Source organism: Vigna unguiculata, chromosome 10, assembly GCF_037176805.1.
Source record: "Vigna unguiculata cultivar grain cowpea cultivar isolate G323 ecotype 2 chromosome 10, ASM3717680v1, whole genome shotgun sequence".
NCBI classification, from domain to species: Eukaryota; Viridiplantae; Streptophyta; class Magnoliopsida; order Fabales; family Fabaceae; genus Vigna; species Vigna unguiculata.
The window spans coordinates 5,268,907-5,294,558 of NC_140801.1; the positions used below are offsets into that span (position 1 = coordinate 5,268,907).

Here is a 25,652-nt window from a genome sequence, read left to right on the forward strand (position 1 = left end):
ATTATCATCCAACCACTATAACATCCCGTCAGGATATTACTAATTTTTAATAAAATAAAGAAAATAATAAACGCCGTGCATTTAATAATATCTCATTTCCAAAAACACGAGGAAATTAAAATTTTATTAAATTAATAAAGTACTCTGAAATCCATAATTACAAAACTAGAGTTTTATCAAACAGGCCACAAGCCTTTACACTTTATTTCCAAAAACATGTAATAATAAAAGCATAAAACTCCCTAGTTATCCCCTCTCCGTGGCTAAGCTCCACCAGAACCACCTGCATCAACATCATGCTCACGTGTACCGCGCACACGATCATCACCTAACACAAGCAGATAAGGTGAGCTTAACAGATTAAACTTATAACTATTTATACGCATATATAAACACACTGATTTTCATATATATATATATATATATATATATATATATATATATATATATATATATATATATATATATATATATATATATCATACAAGCACTCACAGATAATTCCTCATTCGATTCCATATCACATGGCCACAACCATGTTACTTGTGTTCTAAATCTTCTAGTGATTACCTCAAGATGACTTGCTGTCATACCTATCGGCCATAACCGATAGAGCACATGCGGAAAATCATTGCTACGAATCACACACCGTAACACCAAGTGGAGTTCCCAAATACGAACATAGTTCGTAACGTCTCAAGGCCACCAAACTCGTCAGTCAACAACTGAGGAGGACAATCTATCTGGACCCATTCGTACTGGCCAAACCAGCACACTCACGCTGACAACACTCGCCAACCTGAGCCACAACTCAAGAGTTCCTCGTGTTCATCCGCTATCCCAAGCCACAACTCAAGGGATGCTATTCCGAGCCACAACTCAAGGAATACCACGTGCTTAATCCACTATCCCGAGCCACAACTCAAGGGATACGTTCTGAGCTCAACTCAAGGAACACTAGCAATCCCATCTTTCAAGCATCACTAAAAGCCTTGTAGATCGCGCATGCAGAAATCCAACAACCCAAAACTGCTGCAGCAAAATCGCCTAGCGGGAGACACGTACCGCCAGGCGCTGCCGGTTACAAACCGCTTGGCGGGTGACGCGTACTGCCAGGCGCCAAGCGCCTCAAAACTAGCAACACTGCAGATCCCGCCTAGCGGAACTAGCCTCATCGCGAGGCGCACTTGTTTCTAGACTCCACTAACGTTGCTGCTATCGCCTAACGGTCTACAAACCACCGCTAGGCGCTATATCAGTACGTGCACAGTACTGGTTTCTTAGCAAATTCGGCACAACTTTGATTCCTCAACCCAAACACCACAACTCACGATGCTTTCACCAGTTTAATGGAATTGCTTTCCCAACGGCCAACTTACTATCAATATTTCCTACTTCCATATAAGTTCAACCTCCCAAGTTTACAAAAATTGTCTTTCTTAAAGTTAACCTTATTCCTTACCACCATACCCAAACACACTCATTTTTGCTTATGTCTTAACCTTGATTCTAGTCATTACAGCCATTCCTAATTCATTCCAAGTCATCTCCTCTTAAGTATCACAACTCACTCCCATTCTAAAATTCGCTTTGAGTTAAATTCCCATTCACAAAAATAGGTCAAGTCTCTAAACCCCTTGCACCCAATTTGTCCCAATCCAATAATTTCCTACTATGTCAATAATTATATATGCAAGTCCTATAATGGCTAATACCATTATATTCTAAGATAATCCCAACCTTTCTAATTCATGCCCAAGAACTCTACCATCAATTTCTCCCAGATATCACTGAATTCAGTCTTTCCAATTCCAACTAAAACTGCAACAAAACCCAACCCAGCGCCTATCTTCACAGCCACGCAATAGCATTGCCACTACATTGGCGCCTAGCGGTACTTATAATTCTGGGCAATTTTCCAAAATTTCAGCACCTGCAAGAACTCCATAAAAATCCCTTTCACCCAAAATTTATCAGTTCATCAAACTCTAATAAATTCGACTACACCCAAACCCTCATTTAGAATACAACACATCACTTCCAGTCAAATTCTTACTTGAATCAAATCATACAATCAAATCTTACATTTCGCAAACCATAGCAAGAGAATAATGCCCTAGTCACCCATTTTTCTTCCATTAGCTCCTAATTTCACCATAATTTTTCTCCCATTTAATCATCTAAAGGATTAAACACTGTTTCCACCAATTATAATCACTCAGAACGTCCAAAGCACTGAAAACGAGCCAAAATCGACTCATGTCGCCTGGCGGTTGTTCATCACCGCCAGGCAATTCAAGCAGAACCCAGAAAAATGGGTAAACGACTCGCATCACCGGGCAGCACGTCCTCACTCAGGAACCCAGAATCAGGCCAAAAACACATGTGCCGCCTAGCAGCTATGAACAGGCCCGCTAGGTAGTTTCTGGAAGTTTTCCAGCAACGCGAAATTCAATCAAGACAGAGGATTTTCATGCACAATTATACGAAATAACAAGCATTGGAATATAAACAATACAAGACCACGAGTTACAACTCCCTAACCTGGATTCCTTAGCTTGAACTTTGGCAATTGAAATTCTCCCTTCACCAAGGACCTCCTTAGTCTCCTCTCAATTCAACCCCTCAAAAGCCTCACTCAAACCTCACCAACTCTCAAAATTCATGCTCTGTTTCTAAGTATGATTCCAGCCTTGCAAAACCCTTCCTATTACCCCAATTTTGCTTTTTAAATGGTGCCTTAAAGCTAAGTTAATTACCTAAAACGAAAATGGCTTAATGGTAATGTTAATTATCATTCAATGGTCCTTTATGGTTTGTTTTTCAGCCACCTCAAGGCTGCCCTTTCATCTAGGGTTTCCTTCAACTCTTCACATTCAAACCCATAACCAAAATTTGCAAAAATAAAATTTAATTTGGGTTTTCCAAGACTTGAACCCATATTTCATGATAAGTAATACAATTCAATAAATATATTATTCTACAACATGATCACATACTTAAAAATATAATAGCAAATAAATAACACAAAATTGTCATACATAGAACTTGAACCCAAGTCCTTTCACACAATCAAAGTACTCTCAACCACTTAAGCTAACACTTTTCCACATCATACAAATTAAAATTTAATACCATAAATGCTCTCCTTACCCGCATTTATTAATTAAGTATTTATTTAATTAATTAAATTTTACAGGTCTTACAACCACTCACAAGGTTAATCCCCTTCGCGCCCAAGACTTGATCAAGTCCAATGACTAAGACCTCCTGCTACTCCTCACGACATAATTCATTCTACTTTATTTGAGTGTGAATGATTATTAGAATTTTAGGATACCAATCAATAATGAGTCCTTATGTCCTTGCATACACTAAAATACCATCACACCGTGTTTCTCCTTGAAACTCTTTCACTAAAAACACAATTCATACTCATAACTAAATATTCAATCCATATCATAGTAATAAAGGCTATAACATCCAAATTAATCATACTCAATACCTTCACACAGATAAAAACAGTAAATAGTGAAATAGAACAACTAAGCGCTCAACGTCAGGTCCCAATACTTAGTGTCGAATCCTACCACTTAGCTTCTAGGATTTAAATCATTTTCATATCTGCAGGGGTCCCCAACATTTAGGCACTGCCCAAGACTGATCGTTTCGTATTTGCGCTCAATATAGCGCTTAGCACTGAATGCCTCGCAAAATACCGGTGCTTAGCACCAACCTTGTCGCTTAGCGCCACACCAAAAGATAATGCATCCTGGTTTTAGGTATTTGAGCAAGCTGGACCTGATTCACGTCTCTAATTGGTTCTTTTGCTATAAACAATGGTTTAAAAGGGTTTTAGATTGTGGAAAGTAACACCACTTAGGTCCATGACCAAAAACCCATCCTTCTCAAATACCTTCAAATCAACAATGCAATCAATTTCAATTTAATCATTTAAAAGATCAATATACCACAATCACAACCATCAATAATTCATCATAACATATTTGACATTTCACTATCATACAAGATATGACTCACTCACTCTAAAAGCTATTAGCTTTCCTTACCTGACAAAGTGACTATATAGACCTAAACCACTCAAAGAAAACCAAAACGCATATAACTTCACAGGATGTTCTATCTACACATAGAAACATCACAAGAATAATCATGGCCTACCATTAGGATCATTGATCAACAGAGACTCATACTGATGATTAAAACGACGCATACAAGCAAAAAAGGACTCACATGCGACCGAAAACAAAAATAGACCAAAAACATGTCTGAAACTTAACTTATGTGAATGGAGAAACTGATTGATCCAACTTGAAGAGCTCGCTAAGATGATAAATCCTACGGTCATGGTTCTTCAATCTGATGATCAGAGAGATAAAACTCCTAGAGAGAAGTCAGAGAACTTTAGAAAGTGGTTTCTAGAGAGATGGTGTGTTTTAAAATAATGAAACTCTTTTATAACAATTCTATTTATATTAAAACTTTTTAATATTAAACTAATCAAATCTCACTATTTTTAAACCACTATCCCTTCTAAAATATCACTTTTTTAGTGTTTTACAATTGAAACTAGAATTTTAACTGAGAACATATTGATCTGAATTTAATTTAATTTCCCAAATAAGGTCTTAGAATTCGAAACTTACTGATGAAAAAAATTAATTGAAAGAAAACTTCAACAAAACATTACTAACTAGATTCTTAGACTAAAATGAATCATCAATAAAATCGATTTACAAATGAAATGATTACAAAGAAAAAGAATTTTACAAAATAAATTTCTTTTTTAGGTTTGATGGAAAGCAGAACCAAAGAGTGCTTTTCTTTTACTAATTGTTGTTGTAGAGTATCTGTTCGTTTGAGGTTTCTAACATTTAGTATTAGAACTTAGGAAAGCACACATTAGATTAACACAAGATGTTTTCGAAACTGACAAAAAGAAGGCAATATTTTATCTTGGATTTTAGTTTTTATTTTTAAACTCATTTATTTTCATTGACATGACTGAATTTGAGACATTATTTGAATACAAGTGTTTTTTTTAATCCTACTACAAAAGAATAGTAAATTCGACGGCCATTTTGTCAGTTCTGTGTTAAAAAGATAGGTTGGATTGAAGATTTCAATCCAACAACTCGTTTTGGTCTGATCTATCCAGTTTGTTGATTTCACAGGTCAAAATACGGATCATTCTTGTTTGGTCCGTTGGTGTAGTTTTTTTATTTATATTTTTTTGAATAGCATGACAGAAAATGTGTAATATTAGTCATGTTTTCTTGAATTATATGATACTTTTTTGGAAACAATTCATCATATATTGGTGGTGAGCATGATGAAGACATTGGTTTTTGATTTTACTATGATTGTCATCTCATGGATTGCTAAAAAAATTATTTAAGTATTTGAATATTTCAAAATAAATAAATAAATATTTTTTTAAGTGGGTTGGTGAGCCAATCCACTTAACCCACCAACCCGTGGTGGATTAAACCGGGTTGCAAAATTTTTGGTCCACCATAAAGTGAGTCGGGTTTGGTTCACTCATTTTCAACCCGACTCGTGGTGAATCAACTTATGTGAGCCGAGTTGGCTCACTTTGACATGTCTAATTCCATGCTTTTCCTTGCAAAGATTTGATGAAAAATTTAAGAATTGAAAATTTTGGCAAAGTTTGTCTCGCAGAAGATGATTTTTAGACATCACAAGCATGGAATTGAAAGGATGTCAAATATATTCCAGGGGCTATGTGCAACCCCTATATAAAATATAATAATATACTTTTATTATTTTAATATATAATATAGAATAATATATTTTTATTGTTTTAATATACATTTTTCATTAATATATATATATATATATATATATATAATATGCTTTTATTGTTTTAAAATATGAGTAGTCAAAAATTATTTTTCTTAGACAACTATTAAATTTGAAAATATGAAGATGAAAATATTTATCATGACTTTTTTACTTATTTGCTCACTTGTTATTATTTAACAATCTTTTTAATAAGTTGTCAATATCATATTCAAAAGAAAACTTGTTTAAAATTTCAATTTTACTATTTTATTGTGAATTTTATTAACCATTTAAATTTAACGAATTTATCCACTATATTTGAATTATGTCTGACAAGAAGGAGAACTACATTTTACTTAAACTGAATTTTTTTTTTCTATAATGATTTATCAAAGCAAGATTTCAAAATGAAATGTGAGATAAATTTTATGCACACAATATGGTTATTTACTTTAAAATCAAAATAATTAAAAATTTTAGTTTTGATTTAATTATTAATGGATATAAATGATTTAAAAGAATATATATATATATATATATATATATATATATATATATATATATATATATAATTTCTTTATAGTTATAATATTATATTAAAATAAATATTCATTTTTGTTGGAACTGATAAAGTATATAATTTGAATATATTATTTTTTTCTCCCAAATTTAATAGTGAAGATTCATCCATGTATATTAAGACATCATACAATGAAAAGTTGGAAACTTGAAGTATGTATATGGGAGAGACATGGTATTGCAGATAAAAATGTGGAGATCGTGAGAGTTAATCATGTTTTATTTCTATCGGTCTAATTGTATATATTTCAAGAAACTTTTTCATTGTTGTATAATATACATTATATATTATATGTAGAGTATAGATTTTTCATTAAATTTTTTTACTGATGTTGAGTATTAAAAATATACTATATCACTATATTAAATTTTTTTTAATATATTATAAAATTTTAAAATTAATGGTCATCATTATATTTTGAAGACAAAGACCATAGTAGAAAAATTTACAAAATTAAAAAGTATGTAATTCAGTAAGAATTATTATATCAACTAGTACATTAAATGTAACGTTACACAAGTTAACAAAATTAAAAATAAATTAAAAGATATAAGAAGCTAGTGAAAACACCCTGGTTAAAAAACGTTGCTAAAGATATTCTCCAACAAGTTATGTTTCTAAATGTAGAAGCTGGTTGCTTAAAATTTACTCAGAAAATAATTCTAGATTATTATTCTCTCTTTTTTCTTTAACTTTTGATCTCATTCCTAGTTTTGTAACCTGTTTTATTTATGCGAAAGTATTATTGTATAACAACACTTGGTAGAGTACATTTTGTTGGAAGAAATATAAACTAAAACAACTCCATGCAATAAAAGAAGGCATATATCTCACTGATTCTCATAACAGAAGTTACCAAGTTGCATAGCCAAAATCTAATGGACAATAAAATTGTGAAGAAAATGTGTTTTTCAATGCCTTATTTCAAGGAAACACCCATAAATAATTTATGGCACATAAATGTATACATATTGCAACGTGTGATAACCTTTTCTTGCACTTCTCAGAAAGATTAGGGTTTTTTCGTATTTGTTTGGGTTTGTGTGAGTAAATGAAGGAACTATGTGAACCCGACAATGACCGGGTTAAACGCCAAATTCAGCATTAAAGGCAATCATTGACTATGAGAACAAACATGAAACAATTTTTTAATGAAGGGAAAAATGGTTTTTTAATTTGTTTGTGTTTAATATATGGTGTAATGTTGGTGAGTATTAACCGTCCAATGCAAGAACCTATTTATATTGGCTTTGACTTTTATTTATCTTCTCCCTATGAACAGATCCAAGATGTTGACTCCAATCATTGCCAAATTTTAAATTTGTCTTGCTTAAATATTACTATTTTAAACTCTTTTTTATCACCATAATTTAGAAGGGGATACTTAAAAGAGGGTTGTGTTCATCACTGTTGTCACTTATTAAAAAAAAAACAATAGGTTTAATAATGCTTTTACTTTGAAACGTTTTCAGAGAATCTGGTTATGGTTTCTTAGATTAAAAGGGTTTATTTCATTCTGAATTTTATTAGATAAATGTGATTTAATTTATAAACATTGAATATGGAAGTTTAAAATTAGCTTTTAAAAAAAATCGTTTTTTTTTTTTAATTTATAGTGTTTACAAATTTAAGCTATATTTTTCGAATTTGAGATGTTAAATTGATTTTGTTTTACATTAGGAGAAAAAAAAATTATACTGAATTCCCGACTAAAAACATAATAATTAAGTCAAAATTTAATACAAAAAAAATGTTTGTAGAAAATTATAGTATGAATATTTGGGATTTGTGATAAAGATGTGTCAATAAACTTTTTACGTAAGACTTTCTGTTCTTAATTAATACTATAAAAGCGCAATACATACTAAGCGTGCATTTAATTTTAAATCCGTAAATGATTCTTTCTATCTAATAAATGGAGAAGAATTTAGTGGATTTTAAAATTTCAATATTAGAGTAGTTTTTTATTCAAAACATTTTTTTTATAGATAATGGAGGGATTAGAGAATATATTATATATTTTAGAAAAGAAGGAGTTTTAACTGATTAAAGATTTAATAATAAAAAAATATTGATGAAAATCATATTAATATTGTTGGACTGGCAAAGATGCTTAGTAATAGTTTGTAATTATCTTTCTTTTTATAATTAGTGTTTTGGTAGGTTCAATATTTTTACATAGATTAAGAATTAAGATTAAGAATAATTTGTATATTTTATTTTTTTAATTGTTCGAGATGCTTGATAAAACTATATGACAACCTCAAATATTATTATTGTCCTTAATAGAGGTAAAGTTAAAACAATAAGTACTTTAAAAGCAAAAATAAATGTTATTGCATTTCGAACTTTCAATATTATAGTAACTGTTTACTTAATAAATATTTTATACGATATTAGAAAGATCGGTAAGAGTAGTAAGAATATATGATAAAAATATGTTTATAATATTTAAAAATAGACTGTAATGTTTTAATGAAACACGGCTGATATGTGTAACAAAGAATTTAATTGAAATTCAACGATACACGAACATTTTCAAAACTGTTATAAAATAAAGCGAATAACATAGAGGATGACGACAGATAATAGAGAAGAGAAGAAACAAGAGAGACTATAGAATGAGAGAATAGGGAGCAACTCATCTGTGTATTCTTATTGATAGGAAGAGTCCTATTTATAGATACAACATGTAATCCATAAAGGAAACAAATCAACCAAGTTAATACAAATATTTACATAAAGAGTAATGAATCATATGAGTATCAATCATATGAAATCATATGAGTAACTGTATCAAATCAATGGACAATCATTAATTCATAACACTCCCCCTTGAGTGTCCATTGATAAAGAATGTGCCTCGTTAAAACCTTACTAGCAAAAACCCTTTGGGATAAAAACCTAGTGAAGGAAAAAGAGTACATCATTCTATATAATAAGGGTTAAATATGTTTTTGATCCCTCAAGTTTCAGCGAAATTTGGAATTAGTCCCTCATCAAAACTTTTGACCAATTTAGTCCTTCATCTTTCAAAATGCGTGAATTTAGTCCTTTTAACCAAATTTTGTTAAGTTTATCTAACGTTTCGAGCGCATTTCATGATAGTATTTAAGTTAACATTGAAGCAAAAATGTGTTAAACAGTATAAATAATTTAAATACTATCATGAAATGCGCTTGAAATATCAGATAAACTTAACAAAATTTGGTTAAAAGGACTAAATTCACGCATTTTAGAAGATGAAGGACTAAATTGGTCAAAAGTTTTGATGAGGGACTAAACCCAAATTTCGCTCAAACTTGAAGGACCAAAAACATATTTAACCCATATAATAATGTTCTTTACATCTTCTATTTCTCCCCCTCATGTAAACTTACATCATTAAGATGACGAAGTCCAATCTTGTGGACTAATTGCTCAAAAGTTTTTCTTGGCAAAGACTTTATAAATAAACCTGCCAAATTTTTACATAAATGAATCTTTTGGATATCTATATCATCCTTTCAATACACTATTGTCTTCATATATGGTCATCTTTGTTGGGGATAGCCACAAGTTTCTTGCACATGTTGAATAATAAACCTTAGCCAAACATTCACAACTTTCCTCATAATATGATTAGATGATATTGCTACTATGGTTTGTTTCATATACCTTCATGAAACCATTGTGCTACCACATGTGAACAAACATCTTGTGTGTGATCAACCATTGTGACATTGTAAGAATATGTAAAATAACATGCATATCCATAACCCATTGGTCTGAATCTGAATCATTTGGATGGAATAAGCTCATATTCGTAGTACCCTTAAAGTAACGAAGTATATATTTTACTCCAAACCATTTTCTTCTTGTAGTTGAAGAACTATATATTGCTTAACAAATTTACAGCAAATGCAATATTAGATTGAGTATAATTAGCAAGATACATTAGTGTTTCTATGACACTAAGATATGGTGCTTCTAGACCAAGAAGATCTTCGTCATTTTCTTGAGGTCTAAGAAGAGTCTTTATCAACATTTAACAACCTCACAACTATTGAAGTGCATAATGGACATGACTTGTCCATTTAGAACATTTTAAGCACCTTAATTATATAAGCTTCTTGACGTATAAAAACACCTTTATTTAAATACTCAATTTCTAATTTCAAATAAGACTTTGCCCTTCAAAGATAATTCATCTCAAATGATTTCTTTGAGCAATCAATTGCCTTTGTGAGCTTATTAGGAGTTCCAACGATGTTTATGTCATCTACATAAACAATAATTATGGCAAATTCATTATTTGGATCTTTTCATATAAATACAAGAACAAATAGGATCATTTTTATATCCTTCTTTTAATAAGTATTCAAAAAGACGGTTATGCCACACACATCTTGATCTCTTTAATCAATAAAAGAGCATGTTCAATTTTATTGAATAACCCTCTTTAGAATTTGTCTGGTTGGGCAAATAAAATCCTTCAGGGATTTTCATATAAATATGATTCTCAAAAGAACCGTACGAATAGGTTGTAACATCATTCATTAGATGTAAATGCAAACCTTGTTGTGCAACTAGATTAATCGAATATTGCAATGTTGTTGCATCCAATACTAGTGAAAATGTTTTTTTTTTCACTAATCAATACAAGGTTTTGTGAACAACCTTGAGCAACCAATTATGCTTTGTATCTAACAATTTCATCATTTTTAATTTGATTTTTGCGCAAAAATCCATATGTACCCAATGGGTTTCACAACTTCAGGAGTGCGAACTATACGTCCAAAAACCTTTCGTTTAGCAAACAAATATAATTATGCTTCTTTGCATATTTTCATTTTGGCCAATTTTTTCTTTGCCGACAATCTTTTGTTGATCATTGCTTATTGATCCTCATTGTCATTCATAACATTCATCGCTATGTTATAAGTAAAAGTTTCGTCAATGTTAACTTCATTTTGGTTCCATATTATATGATTCATGACATAATTTATTGAGATCTCATCATTTTCAACCATTTCAGGTAACTGAGGTTCTTCTGGAACCGAACCATTAATTATGTCAAATGAATCTTTTGGGATTTCAACCTTTTCGATTAGGTTATTTTGCATATTAGCCCTCTTTCTCATTCAAGAGTTTTTATCTTTGGAACCAATAGGTCTACTACGCTTCAAACGTGTTCACATGAGTTTTTCAACCCTTTTTTTTTCGCATCATAATAACTAATCATGTCAAACAAGGCAATCATTTTGATTTGTAAACTTCTAGTTTACCATGACATGCATTTAAATTGTACTAATAAACTTGTAGTACAAACTATAAGAGAATGTTGATAATTTCTCCAATACACTTTCTTTTTCAACTCAATCATAGAGATATAAAGATATTTCATATCTTTTTCATTGTTTGTCTCAATATAATATCCATTTAGACAAATATCATTGAAACTTAATAAGTTTCTATTCAACTTCTTGGTAGAAGTATAATAGCTCTTCTAGAGTCTTCAAATATATTTGTAGTACTATAAATAATACTAACATCGATGTCTCACATTATCAAACAAGAGAAAAATTTATTACTCTTGAGAATTGTATAAGTTGTTGCACAATCAATAAGACACATATCTTTTGGTACTAGTGCAAAACATTCGTTTTTCATATAAACGTAAATATCAATATGAGATTTTTTTTTTCAACACTCTCATAATCAATTAGGTGATCAAGATGAGTAGCATCCATATGGCCATAATCAGAATCACCATCTTCATAAGCAAAGTGTGTTTCTATGTTATTCTCATTATTTGTAAGATGCTCTGGTGTACAATAAGTACAACTCAAATGGCCTTTACCATCGTAATGATAATATATACTTTCATCTTTTTGTCAATATTTTCACATTTTCCTTTTCCTTTTTTCACATTATCGTGCCACTTCTGGTGACAAAATGTGTCTTTGAAATTTTCTTTATAACCATGTCCAAAATCAAGATCATGATCGATCATGAAAATATAAATAAAATGTTGTTGCATTCACTTCTGGGAATGGAGCAGAACCAATTTGGACAGGTTTCATGATTTTTTATCAAAAGCTCATTGCTTTGTTCAGCCATACAAAGGCATGAAATAAATTCATAATATTGATTGCTGCATTCACTTCTGGGAATGGAGCATATTAGGCGGATCTCATGATTTTTCATCAAAAGCTTTATTGCTTTGTCCAACCAGCCATACATAGGTATGAAATAAATTCACAATATTTGTGAAATCTCTTTTCACAATATTTTTGTCATGTTGCTTAGATGCTTTATTTCTATATTTAATTGTATCCCAATATCCATTGCATCTAAATATATTTCAACATTTAAAATCCAATATAAGGAATTCTTCCTTGTAATATCAAGGGTCACAAATCCAAATTTTGCAACATTTCGTGTGTTTAGAACTAGCACATAAAATAATTATATTAATAATAATAATCACCGTCAAAATAAAAATAAAAATAATAAGACGAAGATGAAAATTGATAAAGTTAAATAATTCTTATCACAAGAGGAAGAATATAAGGTAAAATTAAAATTATAATTTGAGAAAGGATTAGAAAGAGCCTGAATTGAGACACGCATAACACTGTCGTTATAGAGAAAAAGCTTCCACTAGTCCTCAATTGGTTGAAGCATCGTGCTGATAACGTGTTATGAAATAAAGCGAATAACATAGAGAATGACGACAGATCATAGAGAAGAGAAGAAACAAGAGAGACTATAGAATGAGAGAATAGGGAGCAACTCATCTGTGTATTCTTATTGATAGGAAGAGTCCTATTTATAGATACAACATGTAATCCATAAAGGAAACAAATCAACCAAGTTAATACAAATATTTACATAAAGAGTAATGAATCATATGAGTATCAATCATATGAAATCATATGAGTAACTGTATCAAATCAATGGACAATCATTAATTCATAACAAAAACAAATATATAACTTTTTTTTTTCTTCATTGCAGTCGACATACATGTGCAACATCAAAGAACTATTATTGCAAAACTAAAAAATTAAAATAAACTAATTTTATAAATTTTCTTTTCTTTTGGAAGCAATAATTTCGATTTGTAAATAAAAGTAATAATGGAAAATAAATATTTTTTAAAATATCAATAACTAATTAGACACAATCATTTACGAATGAATGTATTTCATATTTTATTTTCGACTAAAAATAAGGTAAATTTATATAATATGTAAATTAATATAAAATATTATTTTCGATTTTGTAAGATAAATTAAATTTAAAGTTTACTTTAAGAGACATTTAAAAGTTTATTATAGTGGATAAATAAATAAAATGGTGGAAACGTAAAGTAAAGCACAAAATCTAACATGGAAATTGCAGTTCTTGAGCATTTGACGTGGGAGTCATCAAAAACACTTCGCAAAACGTACACGGGAAGCACACGATTGGGGATAAAAAAAATGGCAAGAGAAACACTGTTCAATAAACTTAAAAAAAAAAAAAATTGACTACTAAATTTTGACAACTTTCTCTTACAACTTTAGATGACATTTTTTAAATGGCTCACTAGTTTTCTATTTTTTCATTCTCAATATTCCAATACCATTTAGAAGATGACACCTCATATTGTAAGAGAAAGTTGTTAAAATTTAATAGTTAAAATATCATTGTTGAACTTGAAATATGGTGCAACCTGTTAAAGATATTGGTTCAAGTTCGAGTCTGGTTTAATGCTAGTTGAACTATGTTAGTAAAATAATAATTGTTTCAGGTATAGGGTATTTTCAACACTCAAATTACTCTTAAGTCTTTCTATTTGATGTTCTCCTCTGCTAGCTGTTTTATTCTTTCTCTTGTTCAGTTTCTTTGGTCCTTCATGCTCGGTTGGTCGGACAATCGGGGTACCTGTCTCAAAGACTCGAATGCTTGAGTCAGTTTTAGTCCGATCGAGAGATATCAATTAATAATGTAATAAATGCGAGTAAAAGTCCTCACCAACTTACCTTGGGCTCCTATTTATAGTTTTTGGTATGGCATCTGATTAGGATTTTTTTAATCATGGTCCAATTGCTTTTTAAACTTGGTTATTGACTTGTATTACTTTATTTTACTTCTAACCTACTGATTCAGTCTTTGTGCGTCCGCCTAACCGGAGGACCATACGTCCTGACGGTTGTCTCCATAAATGTGGAAACAAAGTTCAACTAGAATGAATGTGGAGGCCATTCAGTCGCGAGCTCCCTTAAAGCACTCTAGAGATATTGCCACATCAACAGTCCAAGAAAAGGTTCGCCTCTAGCGGGCGGCCTGCGGCCGCTTATCCTTGGCCACCTGACCGATGGTCTGGCTAGGGATGGCGATAGGCCATATAGTACAATAGTAATAATAATAATAATAATTAAGTAGTATTAAATAAATATAATATTACTTTAGAAGGAAATACAACACTTCTTTCATACTTGTTTAAAAACATAAAGATGCTGATGAAACCGATTAATTATAAATTTATATTATTGTGTTTATTTATGATAAAATTTTGTTAAAATTAAACGACAATAATTAAATAATTTATGTATATTTAATTTTGATATGTATAATTTATATGAGATGAAGTTTCAATCAGTTCTAACAAAGTTAAGATATCACAAATGTAAAACGTAACATGCCACTCATGTACACGAGTCAATGTATTTCGGGAATTTCAGAGTATTCTCATGCGTAAACATGTACAAAGAGATAAAATAATTCAAGTTCTTTTATGTTATTGTATGATTAATATTTTAAATATACGTTTTTATTAATTTCAACTCGTTAAAATAATTAAATTTTATATCAATTAATTGTGCTAATTTCTATTAAAAGTATGAATAAAATTAAAAATTTCTTACGTGTTTTTATATTTTAAAGTTGTATACTAAATTATATATATATATATATATATATATATATATATATATATATATATATATTAAGTATTAAAATATTTTATATGGTGTATAATATAAATAAATTTAATATAATGTATAACTTGGAATGGTCTCTCATTTCTTTTGCTTCCCCATCTCTCTCAAATATTTTATCTCTCTTTTCTCTAATCTTCTTCTTCAACTTGTTATCCTTTTCAAGGATTTGATTATTGTGGTAGCTCAATAGATAAAGATCAATTATACCTGATTGTATTTTTAAACAGGGTAAGTTCTCACATATTCTAAATATTTCTTATTTTTTTATTTTTTATGATTTTTCCATCGATCTTAGTGGAATCAACTGAGAAAAGTGACTGTGTGAGTTTAAACTAGTACTAAAATTTGATCATATTTGAATATTTTGCTATAAGTCCCTAGATTTTGAATAGTTTTCTTATTTAGTCTATAACTTTTTTTTGTGATAAAAAATTACATGTAAGGGGAATATTTATATGTCTATAGAACCTTAAGATAAATTATCTGGATGTGAAGATGATATGATTATAATAATTAACTTTACAAAAGGAAGGTGTCTTGTTTGAATATAAATATTTGAATTTGAAATGAAATTGTTTTATTCAAAAGAAAAAATTCAAAATGAAAGATTTATGTGTTGAGTAATGGAAAGCTAGAATATTTCAATAGAGCCAAAGTGGTTTAAGTTGTTGTTATTTTGGAACAAAATATTTTATGTCAAACATAATAAATGAAGGAAAATTTTCAATTTCAACCAACTAGACCCTTGTCATATTTTGTGTGTTTTCTAAATTAAGCAAAGTCATTAGGCAAGGAAAAATAAAGTGTTTGACAAAATATTAATTAATTGAAAATTCGAAAGTTTTGGTCATTAAGTGAGAAAATTCTCACCCAACAAGTTGTTTTATAAATTTCTTAGTGGTGTGATGAGGTTTTATTAACAGTCCTGTTTATAGCAAGTGTACTGTTTCATTGTAATATAAAGTCATCTCCACAGGGACTTGCAAAGGTTTAACAACAATTAGATCACAATTGTTACACTCTTATGATTTAAGTTTTAATAAAAGATTTTACGAGTTGAATATTGGATTAGAGGGCAAGGTTGATTGCTTTTGCTTTCCCTTATCTATTAGGTTATAATTTCCTTTCTTTTATCTCGAACTTCTCAGGATCTTTGCTCTGGAAGCACTTTCTTTGATAGATCTAGATGCATCTCTGCTCTCTAGAACCTAGGGAATTTAAACCCAAGGTGATCTCTCAACTCTTGGAAGCATAGACCCCTACATTACTGCTCGAGCCTTTTGTGGCGACAATTTTCTTTTTTTAATTATTATTATTATTTCCTATAATATACTAATAAAATTTAAAAGCAAAATTATACATCAAATATTCAAATATATATATATATATATATATATATATATATATATATATATATATATATATATATACACACACACAATACTATAAGCATCTTATATTTGCACTGTTTAGTACATCTTATATTTCCTATACTACAAGGGAAAAAAGTATTATTTATTTACAGTTTCCCCCTTATATACTGGCTTTCAAACAGGTGGAGGGAAAATGTTATGGATAGGGTTCACTTGGACTGTTGGGGGTAAATAAAAGGTAACTCCGATTTGTCCTTCGATGACAATCGGCGCATTCGGAGCAGAGAGAAAAGTAATGGTAGAGTTTTCCGTTCCCTGAAATGTTACAGAATTGTTTACTGCATTGGTTTGCCATGCGTTTCCCGGAAAAACAGCAACAATGTCGGCGAAGAAAGGATCAGGCATGTTTGGAGCAGCCATCTATGATAATGTTATAAAATTTTGTTTTTCACACACAATCATAAAATAGGGAAATGAGACAGATATCACACAAAAAAACTACAGCGTATCATAATAAAATAAAGTGAAATGAAAATTCTCCCAAATTTATAAAACTGGATTTTATTATACTTTATAAAGATATTGATTAATTTTTGTAGTGACTAGTCAGGATAAATGATCTCATGGCCAACAAAATAACTCAAGAACATCTCATCTTGAGTAATACTAACTCGTTTAAATCTCCAAGGTCATACCTCCAACTACAATAATCAAATCTTTATTTATCATAATTTTTTTTTTCAATATTAAACCATATAAATAAATAAATAAATAGGATCAATGAATAATTAAAATAGATATAAATAAATAAAAAGGGTCAATACATAACTAGAGATAAATATAAATAAGTAAATGAGAGTAAATATAAATTGAATAAATAGGATTAGTGCACAACTAGAGATGAATATAAATAAATAAATAGGAATGGAAACTAAATATAAATTAAAATGAGGTTAGGGACACCTCACTTAAGGTAAATATAGAGATAAAAATAATTATAAATAGATAAAAAAAATAATTAAAGTAAAAAGATAAAATGATAGATGTCTCCTTCCCTTACCTCAAAGATTGAAAAAGATAAATGCACGTTTCTCCTTTTTATACACTCGGATTGTAGCACTTTTTTTTAACGCCTTCGTTGTTTTCTTTTTGTATATCTTTCACTTCTCTGCTTCCTTTCACTCTCACTGTCTTTTTTTTTTTTACAACTTTGAATCTCCATTATTTATAGCCATCTAAATCTATACATACATATATAGATATAATTTTGCATTCAATTGCTCTTAGATTTTATTGTGATTTGGGTTATCTCCATTTATCCGAAGCTCCCAACATTTAATGTTCTGACATTACATACTTAAGGTTTATCCAACCGCGTTCAACGTGATTAGCCAAGCATGAGTGCTATTACTATATTCCTTGCATTTTGCATCCAAAGAAATACAACTCACATATAATATATTTATATTATAACATTCTACGTACGCTCATTTAATAAAGATCTAGAAGCTTAAAACCTATTATAATATATATATATATATATATATATATATATATATATATATATATATATATATATATATATATATATATATATATATTTATATATTAAAAGAGCCATGCGTCGTCGTCATATATATATATATATATATATATATATATATATATATATATATATATAAATTTTCTTTATTATTTATTTTATTATTATTATTATTTTTTTAGAAAAAATAAATTATCTTAATTTCTTTATCCTTTATATTTTTTTCATTTTAAATGTTTATTATCATCGTTATAGTATTACTTATTAATTATTATTATTATTATTATTCTATATATATTACTATCATTATTTCTAATAAAATAAAACATTTCTAAATAATGTGATATTAATAGATTGTATTATAAAATTTATGGATGTTACAATTCTTTCCTTCTTATAAAAATTTCGTCCTCGAAATTTTGCTTTTATTTACTAAAATAAATAAGGATAAATTCCTCGTATTTTTTTCTTCTAATTCCCATGTAATATCTGCATTAGCTTCATTCCACATGACCTTCACTAGAGGGATCTGTCCGCCTCTCAATTCTTTGACCTTCTTGTCCATAATCTATACAGGTATTGCGTCAAATGTAAGGTTATTCTTTAATTGTACTGTATCAGGTCTTATCACATGAGTCGGGTCAGAAATATATTTTCTTAATTGAGACACATGAAAAACATTATGAAGGTTGGAAAGGAACGGGGGTAAACAAATTTGATAAGCAACAAGACCTATTTTTTTAAGAATTTGGTAAGGACCAATGAACCGGGGAGTGAGTTTTTTTAATTTCATCACTCTACCAATTCCTGTGGTTGGTGTTACTTTCAAGAATACATGATCACCTTCTTGAAATTCAAGAGGTTGTCTTTTCTTGTCAGCATAACTTTTTTGTCTACTCTGAGTTGTTCTCAATTGTTCCCTAATCATTTTGATTTTCTCGGTCGTATGCTGAATCATGTCAGGACCTAATACTGAATTCTCACCGGTCTCAAACCAACACAAAGGTGTTCTACATTTCCTTCCATATAATGCCTCATAGGGTGCCATACCTATACTGGAATGGAAACTATTGTTATAGGTGAACTCAATCAAGGGCAGGCATCGATCCCAACTACCAGAATCTTCTAATACACAAGCTCTCAATAAATCTTCCAAAGATTGGATTGTCCTTTCTGATTGTCCATCAGTTTGGGGATTATATGCTGAGCTAAGATGGAGTTTAGTCCCCAAGGCTTGATGTAAGCTTCCCCAAAACTTAGAAGTAAATCTGGGGTCCCTATCAGACACAATACTTGTTAGAACTCCATGTAACCTGACAATTTCTTTTATGTTCAATTCAGTCAATTTTTCCAATGAATACCTAATGTTAATGGGTAAGAAATGAGCAGACTTTGTTAACCTATCCACGATAACCCATATGGAATCAAATTTTTGAATGGTTCGTGGGAGGCCAACTACAAAATCCATTGCTATACTATCCCATTTCCATTCAGGTATATCTAAGGATTGTAGCATTCCTGCTGGCTTTTGGTGTTCTATTTTAGCTTTTTGACAAACTAGACATTTTGCTACATATTGTGCCACTTCCTTTTTCATTTTGGGCCACCAAAACATTTTCTTGAGATCTTGATACATTTTTGTTGTGCTCGGATGTATGCTTAATTTGCTTTTATGTACTTCTTCTAGAATCATTTCCTTAATTTCCTCATTATTGAGTACACACATCCTGTCCTTAAATCTCAAAATTCTGGTTTTATCTATGCCAAAATTCTCCCCACCCCTTTGACCTATCAATTTCTTTTTCTTATTAATTAACTCATCTCTTTCTTGTGCCTCATGGATTTGCTTTTGTAAATTGTTAGTGATTTGAATGGAGTTTAATTGCATTTTATCATGGCTTAGGGTGACCGACAAATTCATGTCTCTAAATTTTTCTAACAAATTCATTTCATGAATCATTAGTGAAGAGACATGTAAAGATTTTATGCTTAAAGCATCTGCCACTACATTTGCCTTTCCTAGATGGTAATGTAATTCAAAATCATAGTCTTTTAGAAATTCCATCCATCTCCTTTGTCTCATATTTAATTCCTTTTGGTCAAACAAGTATTTGAGACTCTTATGATCACTAAAAATTTCGAACTTACCACCATAAACATAATGTCTCCATATCTTAAGTGCAAAAACAATGGCAGCTAATTCTAGATCATGGGTTGGGTAATTTTTCTCATGTGTTCTTAGTTGCCTAGAACTATATGCCACTACCTTTCTATCTTGCATAAGAACACAACCTAATCCCATTTTGGAAGCATCACAAAATATAACAAAGTGTCCAGTAAGATCAGGTAATGCTAAAACAGGAGAAGTGGTTAATCTTTTCTTGAGTTCTTGAAAACTATGTTCACATTTTTCTGTCCACACAAAAGCTTGGCCCTTTTTGTGAGTTGGGTTAAAGGCATAACTATTTTAGAAAATCCCTCAATGAATCTTCTATGATATCCTGCTAAACCGAGAAAACTGCGAATCTCAGTCACTATTTTTGGTGGTTCCCATTATAAAACTGCTTCTACTTTGGTCAGATCCACTAACACTCCCTTATTGGAAATCACATGTCCTAGGAATTTCACTTCCTCTAACCAGAATTCACACTTAGACAATTTAGCATACAATTTCTTTTCTTTCAATATTTGCAAGACAATCTAAAGGTGTTTCTCATGTTCCTCAAGAGTCTTAGAGTAAATAAGAATGTCATCTATAAAAACAACTACAAATTGATCTAAAAAAGGATGGAAGATCCTATTCATATAATCCATAAATATTGCAGGGGCATTGGTCACACCAAAAGGCATCACTTGATATTCATAATGACCATACCTAGTTCTGAAAGCGGTTTTTTGTATGTCTTCTGCTTTTACTCTAATTTGATGATATCCTGACCTTAAATCTATCTTAGAAAATATAGAGGCTCCTCTCAATTGGTCAATCAAGTCATCTATCCTAGGAAGGAGGTATTTATTCTTTATGGTGAATTTATTTAATTGACGGTAATATACGCATAACCTAAAACTTCCATCTTTCTTTTTAACCAACAAAACCGGGGCTCCCCAAGGTGACACACTAGGACGAATGAACTGTTTTTCAAGTAACTCTTCTAATTGTTTCTTCAATTCTGCTAATTCAGAGGGTGACATCCTATATGGTGCCATAGATATTGGTCCAATTCCAGGCATCAGATCTATGGAAAATTCAATTTCTCTGTTAGGTGGTAAACCAGGAATATCATTGGGAAAGACTTCAGGAAAATTTTGAACAACTGCTATATTTTTCAACTCAACTTCCTCTTTTATTTCCATAGAAGATAATAAGAAGTACCCTTGAATTTCATTCCTTAAAGGCTCATTTTTTGAATTGGTAGGTGATTTTAGAAGATTCTCAGAGTTTGGAAATATCACTAATTTCTTAGCACAATTCAAAAGGACTCGATTGGAAGATAACCAGTCCATACCTAAGATTACATCTAATTGAGATAAAGGTAGACATATTAAATTTACAAGGAATTTTCTATTCTCAATGAACAGTGGACAGTCTAAACAAACTCTATTGGTAATTACTGAGTCACTCGTGGGAGTTGAAACAACCAAACTAGTTTTTAGAAAAGAGGTCGACATATTAAGATGTTGAACATAATAATTGGAAATGAATGAGTGAGTTGCACCTAAGTCATACAGTACATTTAAAGTTTTTCCTTTAATAAAACACATACCTTGAATTAGATCATGGTTTTCAGCAGCTTCAGCTCCAGTCATGGTGTATACTTTTCCTGTTGTGGTAGGTCTTGTATTGGTTGCACTTGGATTGAAATGTGACTTTTGTTGTCCACACTCAGAGAATAGGTGACCAGGTTTCCCACACTTGAAACAGACTGGTCCCTTAAGGCGACAATCTTTAGCATGATGACCTTGTCCGCATTTAAAGCATCTAATATGATCATATATAGGTCTACTAGAATTTCCTGATGAAGATTGGTTGGATTGGGTCCTCCATTGTGGGCGATTGTAAGGTTTTTCCTCATTGCGTTTATTTTTATTTGTTTGGGGTCCAAAATACTTTGGTTTGATATTTTGGTTGTTCTCAAAATCTTCCAAAAATCTACACTTGTTAATAAGCGTAGGAAAATCAGTAATTTCTAGTATTCCTACTGCTTTTCTCAATTCATCTCTAAGTCCATTTTCAAATTTTATACACTTCATCCTTTCCTCTGGGTGATAAAAGAAAGTAGAGTATTTTCCTAACTCTTCAAACTTGGAAGCATATTCCCCTACTGTCATACTTCCTTGCTTCAACTGCATAAATTATATTTCTTTTGCTCTCCTCACATCATTAGGGAAATATTTTTCTAAAAAATTTGTTCTAAATACATCCCAGGTAATAATTATTCTTCCTCCTTCAAGTAATCTCCTAGTACCATCCCACCAATATTTAGCTTCTCCTATTAACATAAATACAGCATAATTCACCTTTTGGTTGTCAGCACAGTTCATAACTCGAAATAGTTTTTCTATCTCCTTAATCCACAACTCAACCTTTTCTGGATCGTATCCTCCAGAAAATTGTAGGGGTTTGTTTCTCCTAAATTTAGCTAAACCTTGTGATTCAGGGTTTCCTTCAGGTCTTTGATTCCTCATTAGAGCAGCAGCCATGTCTCGGATAGCTTGCATTGCTTCAGTTAATTCATTGTTCCTCCTAATGTTTGCCATTTGGAATTATATGAGTTAGAGACAAAAAAAATAATGAGCACATTTCACAGATCTCGCATGAAACGTCGCTCTGATACCATCTAATGTGGCGACAATTTTTTTTTTAATTATTATTATTATTTCCTATAATATACTAATAAAATTTAAAAGCAAAATTATACATCAAATATTCAAATATATATATATATATATATATATATATATATATATATATATATATATATATATATATATATATATATATATATATACACACACACACACAATACTATATGCATCTTATATTTGTACTGTTTAGTACATCTTATATTTCCTATACTACAAGGGGAAAAAGTATTATTTATTTACAGTTTTCTCCTTATATACTGGCTTTCAAACAGGTGGAGGGAAAAGGTTATGGATAGGGTTCACTTGGACTGTTGGGGGTAAATAAAAGGTAACTCCGATTTGTCCTTCGATGACAATCGGCGCATTCGGAGCAGAGAGAAAAGTAATGGTAGAGTTTCCCGTTCCCTGAAATGTTACAGAATTGTTTACTGCATTGGTTTGCCATGCGTTTCCCGGAAAAACAGCAACAATGTCGGCGAAGAAGGGATCAGGCATGTTTGGAGCAGCCATCTATGATAATGTTATAAAATTTTGTTTTTCACACACAATCATAAAATAGGAAAGTGAGACAGATATCACACAAAAAAACTACAGCATATCATAATAAAATAAAGTGAAATGAAAATTCTCCCAAATTTATAAAACTGGATTTTATTATACTTTATAAAGATATTGATTAATTTTTGTAGTGACTAGTCAGGATAAAAGAGCTCATGGCTAAAAAAATAACTCAAGAACATCTCATTTTGAATAATACTAACTCGTTTAAATCCCCAAGGTCATACCTCCAACTACAATAATCAAATCTTTATTTATCATAATTTTTTTTTCAATATTAAACCATATAAATAAATAAATAAATAGATAGGATCAATGAATAATTAAAATAGATATAAATAAATAAAAAGGGTCAATACATAACTAGAGATAAATATAAATAAGTAAATGAGAGTAAATATAAATTGAATAAATAGGATTAGTGCACAATTAGAGATGAATATAAATAAATAAATAGGAATGGAAACTAAATATAAATTAGAATGAGGTTAGGGACACCTCACTTAAGGTAAATATAGAGATAAAAATAATTATGAATATGTAAAAAAAAATAATTAAAGTAAAAAGATAAAATGATAGATGTCTCCTTCCCTTACCTCAAAGATTGAAAAAGATAAATGCATGTTTCTCCTTTTTATACACTCGGATTGTAGCACTCTTTTTTTTAACGCCTTCGTTGTTTTCTTTCTGTATATCTTTCACTTCTCTGCTTCCTTTCACTCTCACTGTCTTTTGTTTTTTTTTACAGCTTTGAATTTCCATTATTTATAGCCATCTAAATCTATACATATAGATATAATTTTGCATTCAATTGCTCTTAGATTTTATTGTGATTTGGGTTATCTCCATTTATCCGAAGCTCCCAACATTTAATGTTCTGACATTATGTACTTAAGGTTTATCCAACAACGTTCAACGTGATTAGCCAAGCATGAGTGCTATTACTATATTCCTTGCATTTTGCATCCAAAGAAATACAACTCACATATAATATATTCATATTATAACATTCTACGTACGCTCATTTAATAAAGATCTGGAAGCTTAAAACCTATTATAATATATATATATATATATATATATATATATATATATATATATATATATATATATATATATATATATATATATATATATATATATATACACGACGACGCATGGCTCTTTTAATATATATATATATATATATATATATATATATATATATATATATATATATATATAAATTTTCTTTATTATTTATTTTATTATTATTATTTTTTTTTAGAAAAAAAAATTATCTTAATTTCTTTTTCCTTTATATTTTTTTCATTTTAAATGTTTATTATCATCGTTATAGTATTACTTATTAATTATTATTATTATTATTATTCTATATATATATTACTATCATTATTTCTAATAAAATAAAACATTTCTAAATAATGTGATATTAATAGATTGTATTATAAAATTTATGGATGTTACACCTTTTCCCCATCCAGCTTCTCTTTTGGATACTTAGTCTAGCACTAGTACAGGTCTGGCAAGCTTGTTGGACCATAATTTAAACTAGTTTCTCAACTTAGTTTAAACTAGTTAAATTATCACAATTTAAATAAACAACTTGCAGCCAAATAATCTTAAACAGTAAGTGATACAACAAATGATAAATTCATAATAATAGAAAGGGAATTAAATTACAAACAACCTTTCCTCTTTAATGTCTTAGCCACTCATGGTGAACATGGATCTTCTCTAATCACAACTATTCATTCCTCTTCTCTTTTATACAATTTATCTATGGAAATTTTAGGAAGAAAGAATACAAGAGAGACTTATTCTCTACAAATTTGCTTGCCTTTTATAGGAGGAGGGGTCGCTGTTTTATAGCCTGGTGTGGGTGGTGCTCAACCAGTTTTCCCAAGTTCAGCCACACAATCTTCATGTCCTAG

At 30.2% G+C, this 25,652-nt stretch overlaps 1 protein-coding gene across 1 annotated transcript; it reads right to left on the reverse strand.

Annotated features, from left to right (window-relative positions):
- Window positions 1-18,794: 18,794 nt before the first annotated feature.
- LOC146882037 (uncharacterized) lies at window positions 18,795-23,052 on the reverse strand. The gene is made up of 2 exons (XM_085667855.1): window positions 22,059-23,052; window positions 18,795-18,862 (listed from the first exon to the last, which is right to left on the reverse strand). Exons 1-2 carry the CDS (start codon window positions 22,642-22,644, stop codon window positions 18,795-18,797), a joined length of 654 nt encoding a protein of 217 aa, XP_085523981.1. The 5' UTR covers window positions 22,645-23,052.
- Window positions 23,053-25,652: the final 2,600 nt, after the last annotated feature.

What these genes read in the sequence shown, in the direction of transcription:
- LOC146882037 (XM_085667855.1), bottom strand. Translation starts at nt 22,644, where the DNA reads ATGCAGTTGAAGCAAGGAAGTATGACAGTAGGGGAATATGCTTCCAAG. An exon ending in AAACCATGATCTAATTCAAG is followed by an intron (nt 18,863 to 22,058) that starts GTATGTGTTTTA and finishes ATACCTGTATAG; the next exon opens with ATTATGGACAAGAAGGTCAA.